Source organism: Leuciscus leuciscus, assembly GCF_965113295.1.
Source record: "Leuciscus leuciscus genome assembly, chromosome: 18".
Lineage (NCBI taxonomy): Eukaryota > Metazoa > Chordata > Actinopteri > Cypriniformes > Leuciscidae > Leuciscus > Leuciscus leuciscus.
This window is the reverse complement of record NC_138742.1, coordinates 39,209,983-39,221,344: the sequence shown is the minus strand read 5'-3', so window position 1 is coordinate 39,221,344 and position 11,362 is coordinate 39,209,983. Positions and strand designations below refer to the sequence as shown.

The window sequence follows — 11,362 nt, the reverse complement described above, 5'->3', positions numbered from 1 at the left end:
GGCCTAGTAGGTGTTTAGATTATATTTTGACTATATAAATGCTGCCTCATTATCATTAACGATGCATGCTCGCAAATATCAGTTGTAAATGTGTGTAAATGTGCTGAAATGTGTAAATATACCCAGTTAATGAAGTGCACAAATGTGTTAGGCTAATGTTTGCGGTGTGCCTCTCCGGTAATGGCCCATTGACACGCATATAGGCTTATTGCACGCGTCTAAAATTATTTACATCAGTTATTCATTATAGACTAATTCTACTATAGTTATATTTATGTAATAATATTCTTCAACTTTTTTAAAAGGAATGTAGCGTCATCACTACGTCCGCCTGCAACTCGGAGTGCGCTTAGCAAAACAGTCAGAAATCAGAAAGAGTAAGTACATACTTACCCACTATTTTACAGATGTTAGTTACATTTTGTTTATACTTAGTGTTAATAATATGAGCCTGTATGACTTTATTATTTATTTTTGGAGATTGGTTGATGTTACATATGTTTTATGTTATCAGCATTGCTAAATGTCCATCAGTTATGCATGTGCTGGAATGGTACTCTGTAAAATATATGATAATAACAGTTTTTAACTTTTTTTAAAAGGAATGTAGCTTGTTCACTCTCGCCTTCCACTGCAACTAGCAGGACACGCAGCAACGGAAATCAAAAAGAGTAAGTACATATTTATCTACTATTTTACAGATGTTAGTTACATTTTTGTTTATATACTTAGTGATGATACAAATGTAGCCTATATGTGCCTGTGTGGCTTTGCAAAAAATGTGGTGTTATGCATGCACAATATAACAATTATTGATTGGTAATGTTAATATAAAAGAGCTTATATTGTGTTGCTTTATCAGCATTGCTAAATGTCCATCAGTTATGCATGTGCTGGAATAGTACTCTGTAAAATATATGATAATAACAGTTTTTAACTTTTTTTAAAAGGAATGTAGCTTGTTCACTCTCGCCTTCCACTGCAACTCGCAGGACACGCAGCAACGGAAATCAAAAAGAGTAAGTACATATTTATCTACTATTTTTTTACCTACTACTGTGGCTTTGCAAAAAATGTGTTATGCATGCACAATATTACAATTATTGATTGGTAATGTTAATATAAAAGAGCTTATATATTTTTTGTTTTATCAACATGCTGATTGCCCTGCCCTGACATGCTGATAGTACTTTGATCAACCTTTATTAACCTTTATTAATATTATTATTTTTATAGGAATGTGGCAAAGAGGGCCAAGACAAACATTCAGACGAGCAACAAGGAGTCCACTCTGTCATGGAAAACAGAGACTGACATTGATATGGTTCCACAGACTCTGAGATTCCTGCCTGCCCGGGAACTTGGACCACAGCTGAGTTCTGCTGACACACACACTCCCCAGACTCTCTTCAAAATGTTTTTTTCTGAGAATGCAGTTTCAACTCTGTGCCACAACACCAATGCTCAGGCTGCTGGTGCAATTGCAAAGGGGCGCAAATTTAAATGGACTGATGTCAGCATCAGTGAGATGTACCGCTACATTGGGCTGGTGTTTTACATGGCCATGGTGAAGGTCAGCTCCATCAAGGACTACTGGCGGCAAGACAGTCTTTTCTCTTTGCCTTTTCCTGCCACAATCATGGCAAGAGAGAGATACCGCACCATTTCATGGAATGTGCACATGAGTCACCCAGATGCAGATAAGGAGAATGACAGAAAGAGGGGCACACCTGAACATGACCGTCTTTTCAGAGTCAAACCTCTCATGGAAACTATCCGTCATGCTTGTAAATCCATCTATCATCCTAGAAGAAACTTAGCTGTGGATGAAAGAATGGTGGCATGCAAAGCACACACAGGTATGACACAGTACATGAAAGCTAAGCCAACCAGATGGGGTTTCAAGTTGTTTGTTCTTGCAGACTCCTCAAATGGATACACTTTGGACTTTTCTGTGTACACAGGAAAGAACAACTTTCCCACAGGCCATGGACTGTCATATGATGCTGTAACATCTCTTTTAGACTGTAAAGTTTTAGGCTCTGGGTACCATGTGTACATGGACAATTTTTACACAAGCCCAAAGCTCCTAAAAGACTTGTTTGCAATGAAGTTTGGTGCATGTGGGACTTACAGGGACAACAGGAAGGACTGCCCACGTGATACAACTAATTCACTCTCAAAAAAATCTGCCAGAGGATCCATCAGGTGGATTCGCGATGGTCCTCTTGTATTTGTGAAGTGGATGGACACACGTGAGGTATCTGTCTGTTCCACCATTCAATCTGCTTATACTGGTGAGACTGTGCAGAGGAGGGTGAAAACACAAGATACATGGAGGACAATGACATTTCCATGTCCTGCACCTGTGACTGCCTACAACAAACACATGGGTGGTGTTGACCTGTCCGATCAACTCTTACAGTACTACACTGCACAACACAAAACAATGAAGTGGTACAGAAAGATCTTTCTACACTTCTTGGACATTGCTGCCACCAATGCTTTCCTTATCCACAAAGAGCTATCTGGTAACATGACCCATAAACAGTTCATGGAACAGCTTATTGCGGAGCTCTGTGGTGTGTCACAGAAAGTAGCACCAACACAAACCAGTAGTGACCATGTGCCGGTTCCAGGAGTGGAGCTGATCTCAGATGCAAAGAACATTTGCACAGTTGGACGCAAGATCTGTGTGCTTTGCAAAGGACAGCTTGGTAAAAGGCAGGACACACCTTGGAAATGCCAGGCATGTAATGTTCACTTGTGTCTTCAGTTGAACAGGAACTGTTTTCAGAAATGGCACCAAGACATGTAACTGTATTCTCAAAACAATCGGATTGCTTTGATTTCACTACTTATATCCACCTTTCCAAACTTCTGCTACTAGCCTTAGCCCGCTAGCATAGCAGGCGTGGTCTGCGAGGATAGCGAACTGCCTTTACTTTTGTTTATTTATCGCTCACAATTGCTTTGTTTATAGCCGACTGATTATTTATTTTGGTCACATTTGATTTGCTTAGAGCTCGCATCAACGGAGCATAAGCATTTACTGTGAGATACCTTTTGTTTTTACAAAATTACAATAAAACAGATTGAAAAACAAAACATTTGAATCTCCTCATTCTTTAAGGCTGCCTCACTTGAGCACATTAGCACTTGGGGGAGCGTCTATGTCACACCCCTGGTCTGAATCTCATTAATATTGATGACCCATTACCACTCCCACGCATAAACCTCTTCTGACAAAAAAACTGTTTTACAATGTTTAAATCAATGTTGTGTTTTATGTGAAAGATTAGGCAGGATGATTTTCAGATCATTTTGAAGCTAGAACTCAAAGGGACAACATCAATTAATCAAAAGTCTTGTGGACAGATATTTAATATGTGTTTTGTGTTCTTAATTCAGCAACTTTCATTTTAATTTTTTCCAAAAACCATGCATAAACATTATTCTCTTAAAAATACAAACATCTACATACACGTTGCTCGCATATTATGGTAGGCCTGTTTGTGCTATATAGAGTGATTTTACACCTTTGCCATTAACATGTTTATAAATAACTGAAAAAAGCACAAATGTCAGAGCATGTCAGAACATCTCAACGACCCCAAAAACAGCTTGGTCCCCAGAGGGTTAATAAATAAGTAAGCTCAGGGACAGTGTCTTGTATACGAGTAATACAGAAGTTCAGAACTATGTTGAGAAAAGATGGCTCAATATTAAAGAGGTAGGGGTTACAACAGTGCCACCTTGAGAATAATTTTGTTTGATGTTTTGTTTCATTGTTTATAATTAATTGTAATGCATTTATGTACATTGACAGTAAAGGGAGATCAGAAAGTTTTTTTTCTTTTACTTTGTGTTAAATTACTTTTTTCTTGTTTTCAGAGGTGGTGCAGAGGATTTTCTCCACATGGATTTAATGTGTCTGTAACCACAAACAATGGCACTGAAGCAATGAACAACTCATTGAAGAGCTTTTATCTGAAGATTTCGGGTACTAAAACAGTATCATCTTTGGTTGAGTTCATCCCTGAGCAGCTCCTCTCATACGCTAAACTTAATTACATGTACAGCAGTGAACACAAGGTCTACAGTGCTAATGTTCCTGAGTTCCTCTGGGACCGTCCAAGAACCTTTGTGCAACATTGCCTGAAAAACCTAGAGGCAGCTTGTTGTTATACCTCCCAACAAGTTCAAGAGCAGAGTAAGGGGCTTTATAAAGTCCAGAGTGAGCAATCATGTGAATGGTACTCTGTGGATCTCGGAGACAAAGACCGTTTTCCGTCATGTGAATGCAGATCTTTTAAGTCCACTTTTTTACCCTGCAAGCATTTTTTTGCTGTTTTCAAACACACTGACAGCTCATGGTACTCATTGTGTCCAGATTACATCAGCAGTCCATATGTCACTCTTGACACGGATGTTGTTTTAAATCAGAAAAATTTGAAGGTGAAAGAAGTGATTGACAAGGACGATGCTGTCTGCGCCAATAGCCTCGTGGGCACCACACCGACATGTAATGACGAGGACAATACTGAACACCCTGTTGCCATAGACTGTCATGACATTCAGTGTACGAAGACAGACACAGAGGCAAATGGAGTTTCCACTGCACAGTGTGCCCTGCGGGAGAAATTAAAAATTCTCCAGGATCTATCATACATATGTGTGGATCATGAGTTGTTGCTAAACGCAACTGCAGTCATTCATGAAATTACAAGAAAGATGAAATTCTTTGTCCCAAAAGAAGACTCACTACCTCTTCTAAGTAAGCAAGATGACAAGCTGAAACTGCGTGTACTTCCATCCCGGAAAAGAAAAGGAAAGGTGAAAGGCAAAAAAAGCAGAATTGAGAAAAGAAACAGTGGTAAGGTTACTATGGGAAGGACTGCTGTCTGCATCCATGTTAACATGCATCATTCAATGCAACTTTTTTTTTTTTATGTTGAACGTGACACAGGGGACCAGTCTGGTGTTTTGAAGGAGAACTTGTTGACAGACTTTGCTGCAATAGATTTGCCAGGTGAGTAGTATGTTAAAGTTATACATTTAATATATTGATTAACTATATTGTTTAGGTGTGTTATTGCAATTGCAATTTTGAAATTTAAAATATGGTATTATTTAGGGGTGACCCCGAATAGTCGAAGATTCGATGCTTCGATTGGAGGAGCCTGATTCGACTACCGATCTCACGGTCGAATCTTCGCAGAGGTGTTATGAAACGAGGATCATGCCACTTTGGCTATATGAGGGCGCTCAATGTCTGATTTCACATAGAACTAGCTTTTATGTCAATACGTTAATATTCAGCCTATTATGATAATGCTGTAGGCCTATAAAAATGTGCAAAGAAAGAAGCTTTTAATAAATATTTTTTAACGTGCGTGAATAAATCCAAACACCCCGTGACAGATTTAAGTTTCACTTTCAATCCGTGACCGACAGAGGAGCGTCTTCGCGGCAAGGATTTAAATCTTTAACAATGTCTGGGATAAGAAAATCTAAAGTGTGGATGTACACCATCAGAAAATATATTCTCCAAGGCTGGATTTAGCATCAGGAAAATCTGAAAGTGATCGCACTTCTGCCGGCCAACGTTAACATGTTTCACGCATAGACTGGGTTTCACGTTAGAATGTATTTTATCCGCGCGCACAATTTGAAAAGACTCCAACGGACAGACAGAGTGAAAGACTTTCAGGATTTGTTCTCTCGATCAGGTACAAGTGATGTCAAAACTTTTCAGCCGGTTCTAATTTTATTTTTGGATGCTGTGAACATTTTTAGCTAAAAAGACTGCCTCTCCAGTTTAGCATTTATTGTTGTTTCTGCAGTTAAAAAGACAAAGTTGAAAATTCTGGCTACTATCGTTATTTTAATAATTTCTTTCTTTTTATTTTATTTATTAATCTGTCAGGGTTATCTAATCTAACTATTTGTGGCTTGTGTTTTGAATATATGTTCCCCTGCACTTCAGGCATTTTGCACACATTTGCTCCTCATCCTGTGACTTGATTCTGATTTATTTCGTTTTGTATTTTTATTTATTAGAAAGGTATATTCTGTTCTAATTTAATTTAGTAAATTAATTGTTTATTTTTTCGGTGCATCGATGTTGTGCTGTAGGCTGGCCTGCTCGCACAGGTAATTTAGCCGATTTAATTTGATTTGCATGTGAAATGCAAATCTGCAGTGTGGCCTTTCTGGAGTTATTTATGTTATTTCTTAGTTTTATTCATCAAAAATGTTTTTATACATTTTCTTCTATATCTTTGTGTGATTTTCTCTACATCGCGGCTTTGAAACGTTAAAGCCCCGCCCCCAGCCCCACCCCCATACACATGATTCGACTATTAGTCGACTATAGGCAAGACATGACGATTCTGATTCGACTATGAAAATCCATAGTCGGGGACAGCCCTAGTATTATTTGACAGAGGCTGAGACACTTCTGGCAGAGCTCAGCAAGCATGAGATTGAGGTAGACAGTGGAGTTAGATTGTCCGTCTGTGGACAGGTGTTAGAGAGCAGTGATTTTGAATCTCTGAAACATCCTCACTGGTTAAATGATAAGGTAGAATTAAGGAAAGAATAAGGTTGAAATCTTCAAAACTAAGTTTCTTTACTGTTTGTCACAGGTGATAAATGCATACTTGGACACGTTGACGCTCGAAAACAACATCGAAGCCAACACTGGTGTAACGTAAATGCCTCTGGGTAAATGTGAATTAGCTCAAGAATATAGGGAATTTTAGGAATATTAATATTTATAACTCATGGTCATAATTCATAAATCGCATATGCATTTACTTTATCAATTATAGGAAATGCCTCGTTCTGTACTGTCTGATCATTACAGTTAAGAAGAAGTATTCCTGTTTACAAAACTCCAAGAAAGTTTATCTTCTGGCCACGAAGACAAAACCTCTTTGGGTTTATAAATTAAAACTACTCAAAGTAGTTTTATAATATAGAGCCTGTAGCTTTAGATCTTTTGTTTCATTGACTTTATAAAAAGTGGGTTTTCAAACACAGAGACAGTTAAAAGTATAAATGGGTTTATTAATAAAATGGCACACGCTAGAGATTATAAGCTACAAATATAAACGTACGTAAAAATGCAAACACCAATAAACATTTAACCGAACAAAAACATAAACATAGCGTGATCAGAATGAAAATGAAAGAAAGAAAGAAATAAAGAGTTAAGAGATAGAGGGTAAGTTAATTCACAGACCTACAAGCTAAACACCAGGAATCAGCTGTTAGAGAGAAAGATACTTGCGAGATGTGGTACTCTTTCAGTGTGATGCTGACCGGCTGGTTTGCGTCTAGCTTTGTCTTCTGGGTCGTTTCGCAAAACGATGTAAAGGCTCACTTGAATTTAACGTTACCGAGAAAGTTCAGATTCGTCTCCCGGGATGGGAGAGGCTGGAAATCTTAGTTGCAAAGACCGGCTGTTACGACTCGAACATGGGTTCGTTCGATGGAGAAGGCCAGGGCCTCCTCCAGATGTTCCTTTGGAGAAGCGCTGCGCCGAGGAAGAGGGTCCAGAGAAGTTGGATGAGTTGAGAGGGATGAGAGAGAGGAAGAGAGAAGAGGTTTTGGACTTTTATCAGTGTCCCAGGTGCCGTCCCCTCCTTCGTGTAGGACGAATCAGCTGTCGAGATTTTTCGAGCGGGAAGATTCCTTTGTCCGGTTAGACACGCCCACTCGAATGAGTCATGATTGACTTTAACTGGAGAGGATTTTCTCCAGACATATGAACTTATAAAACAATGCGCATCACTGAATTCTGCTATCGGAATTCAACTCCGTTAGCTGGAGAGGATTACAGAGATATCAAGAATAGAATCTAGGCATTGTAGCCATGCAAAGATACATTATTATGCATTTGTATAGGCAATAGTGGTTCTATTAATGTTACAAATAGGACATATGCTTTCCTATGGTTTACACACACCTCTTAACACACAAATATATATATTTAGTACCTTTAAGAGTGACTTTATGGGTAAAAGTCCTTTTCTGTAGGGGGTTTCTGTTTCACAGTCCAGAGTGTGTTTGTGTGTGTGGGTGTTGGAATGTTGCGACCCTGTTATCTCATGCATAGGGCTGGCTGATCTTGGTGGTCAAATTTTATGACCTGCCAATGAGCTCGGGTTACGGGATGCGATTCTACTGGGAGAACATTCTTCAAAAATACATTTCAGATCCAAACACTCGAAGATCATAACTATATGATCAAAACAACATTAATCACACATATATACAGGAAGTTCAGATACAAGTCTGGGTTACACACATTTAAAAGAATGTTAAGTTACACACAACGGATGTTTGTGTGTGTGTGTGTGTGTGTGTGTGTGTGTGTATGTGTGTGTGTGTCATGAGACTGTAAAAGTCACAGGGAGTCCATGCTGAAATGGGGGTTTTAGAGGGGATTCTAAGAAAACAGGGTTTCCTTATGTGACTCAAATGTCCCTCGGGGGATACGAGTCACATGGGTGCTGGTAAATTGGTCCTCGTGGGGCAATTATTAACCAGCAAGGACAAAGACGATGTGTTTTGCCATCACATGATCCACTTAATGCGAAAAGCAGATGCCATTGTTGTTACACTGGCTACCGCTGTTTCAATATTTCTACATACATGCCTGTGCTCTGGGAACGTGACAGATTTGATGCCTTGATGTTTGAAAAGGTGATTATGACTAGTGTAAATCTTACAATATATATATTTTGCTATGTTAAAGGGATAATTCACCCAAAAATGAAAATTGTGATTTACTCACCCTTATGTTGTTCCAAACCTGTTTGAGTATCTTTCTTTTGTTGGACACAAAAGATGATATTTTTAATAATGTTGGTATCTACTGATGACTTTCTTTTTTTTTTCTTTTTTTTTCCTACTATGGAAGTCAACGTCTACCATCAGCTGTCTGGTTATCAACATTCTTCAAAATATATTTTGTGTTTAGCAGAAGAAAGAAATTTATACAGGTTTGAAACACCATAAGGGTGAGTATAGATGACAGATTTTTCATTTTTGGGGGAATTATCCCTTTAACACAGGTAGTACCTTACATTGTCATCTGAACATAGAGGCAATATGCATTCCTTTTCATTAGTATCTAAAAAATTAAATGCTTTTATAGTAAAATTGAATTGAAGTGACATTCAGAAATTGTTGCATCAATGGTGTTATCTGCTTTGGGTATTTAAAGGCATGTTTAATGAGTCTTTAATGATTAGTTGACTCAAAAATATTATTTCAAACCCATATGACTTCCTTCCTGGAAACACAAAAATGTCAGACTGTTGCCATTCAGTATAACAAACATTTTTTCCCATAGAATGAAAGTGAATTGCAAACATTTCGCAGTTTTTTTTTCTTGATGTCTGTAAGCAATAAGGTTCATGAGGCTGTGCTGTATTGTGAACTCTTCGCGCCTAACAACGTCCTTCAGCCTTGACTTATTCACGATACAGCACTAGACTCGAGGACCTTATTGCTTTTATAAAATGGTTACATGGTGCCTGTTCTGGCTATGAATAGTGACCCAGCTTTTGATTGATGATTTCTGCCACACAATACAAATATTGGACTGGAACTAACCGTTTTAAAATTCGTTCCAAGATGGCGTTCTCCCGAATGAAGTGGATTTTCCTTCCAATCCATGTGAGGGGCAATCACTGGATACTTCTGGTAGCAGATGACCAGTACTGGACTTATTGTCAGGGAACAATGTCACATATGTTGATATGTGGAGGTAAGATAAAGGATTTTTACAAATTGAGTAATGTTACTGTACATGTTTTTTTTAATCATAGTGTAGTGTCATACTGTACATATTTTCACTCCAACAGAACTAAGTTCTGCTTGCTTATCGGCCATCATATTGATCTTCATATTGGGCACGTTTGTTGAGGTTCAAGTGCGAGTGTTCCCGGCGCGCCCCGCGTATATCGTATCATCACAGTGCATCATGATGGAAAACAGAAGTGCAATATATACTTTTTTATTATTTTGGCGCTATTATGCACAGCAGAGTGAATGACACGTGGATCTATAGGTTGTGTGAAGGCAGCTTTCTGCTACTTGCAAACAGACTCTTTTATAGAGATGGCTAATTGCAAGCCATTCATTTGCCACTCTGATTGCACACACTGTGAAAATCATCGCCAGTATCATGACCATGCGTTTTGACGTCGTCACTTAACTTCCAGTTACTTTACTTCCTGAACAAGTGTGCACCAAGTAGTTGCTTTCACATTCCCGTGAATCACGCCACAGTTCCATTGCTACCAAACTCAGACCACCTCCTTCACATTACCAATTTTTCATTGAAAAAAACTTAAATGAAATTGAAGTCCTTAAACTGGCTCAAACTGAGCGACGAGTCTGAGGAGGGTTGTCCGACTCCGGTTCAAACTGAACACCGCTACTGAGAGTTTCTGATATTTTCAGTGTGTCCTCCTGACTGAGGAGTCCTGCCCTCTTCTTGAAAGTTTTAAAGGGATAAACACAGAAACAGCAAGCTAAATTTTTTGCAAAAAAACTAATTTGAGCTAAAACTTCATTTACACACTCTGGGGACATCAGAGACTTATTTAACATCTCCTAAAAAGGGGCATAATAGGTCCCCTTTAAGTTGAACTAGGCCACATTAGAAATACTCATTTTTACCTTGTAAATAATTGAATGTATTCCACTTATTTACTCAGGAAGTATATGGCTGTGAGGTACACAAAGACGAAAGAATTGGGAGGATTCTGGAGAAATGGTGGTCTCTGCTCTGCATCACAAAAAGATGGAAACAATTGTGGAGCCTTTGTACTACTGGTAAGGCATTACAAAGCTTCATAGCCAGAGCTTTTCTTTTTGTAAGAATTTTTTTTTTAATACATAAATGACTCCTTTTATGTGACATTCAATATTTTAAATGTATCTGTCCAGAATGCTCTTGCCCTGACCAGAGGTATCAGTCCCAGCCAACTGACACAACGCCATGCAGTGGAAATGAGGAAGTTTTGGAACTCAAGCAAAATGCGTTATGCTAATATTTGTACTCTTCTTTCCCCGAGTGCTTTTCCTACCTTTTGCTGGTTTAAAAGGATGGCGTGTTCATTCATGCTTTCTCTCCGGAGCGTATATGAACTCTCTGTAGTGAACTGAGCTCTTTGTAGCGCAATGAGTTTTCTGTAGTGATTCGAGTTCTTGTGTATGTCTCTGCTGAACTGAGTTGTGTGCTATGTGCTTTGTTCTTTGTATTGTGTTGTCTACCTTTTCATTTGCTCGGAGGTATATTATATATACCGGTAAATATAAATATTTTATAAATAACACT

The 11,362-nt window shown here is 38.6% G+C and overlaps 2 protein-coding genes and 1 long non-coding RNA gene across 3 annotated transcripts; all 3 read left to right on the top strand.

Annotated features, from left to right (window-relative positions):
* Positions 1 to 443: 443 nt before the first annotated feature.
* LOC309480177 (piggyBac transposable element-derived protein 4-like) lies at positions 444 to 3,108 on the top strand. The gene is made up of 3 exons (XM_082144575.1): positions 444 to 671; positions 951 to 1,019; positions 1,237 to 3,108. The coding sequence occupies exon 3, from the start codon at positions 1,322 to 1,324 to the stop codon at positions 2,816 to 2,818; it is 1,497 nt and encodes a 498-aa protein (XP_082000701.1). The 5' UTR covers positions 444 to 671; positions 951 to 1,019; positions 1,237 to 1,321; the 3' UTR covers positions 2,819 to 3,108.
* Positions 3,109 to 3,963: 855 nt separating this feature from the next.
* On the top strand, positions 3,964 to 6,719 carry LOC309481293 (uncharacterized protein; the record flags this gene model as incomplete). The annotated part of the gene is made up of 4 exons (XM_082146161.1): positions 3,964 to 4,876; positions 4,970 to 5,032; positions 6,450 to 6,586; positions 6,651 to 6,719. 4 exons carry the CDS (start codon positions 3,964 to 3,966, stop codon positions 6,717 to 6,719), a joined length of 1,182 nt encoding a protein of 393 aa, XP_082002287.1.
* A 2,961-nt stretch (positions 6,720 to 9,680) lies between these two features.
* On the top strand, positions 9,681 to 11,046 carry LOC309481067. The gene is made up of 3 exons (XR_014199892.1): positions 9,681 to 9,784; positions 10,740 to 10,857; positions 10,972 to 11,046. It is a non-coding gene; the product is annotated as an uncharacterized lncRNA (long non-coding RNA).
* Positions 11,047 to 11,362: the final 316 nt, after the last annotated feature.

What these genes read in the sequence shown, in the direction of transcription:
- LOC309480177 (XM_082144575.1), top strand. Translation starts at nt 1,322, where the DNA reads ATGGTTCCACAGACTCTGAGATTCCTGCCTGCCCGGGAACTTGGACCA.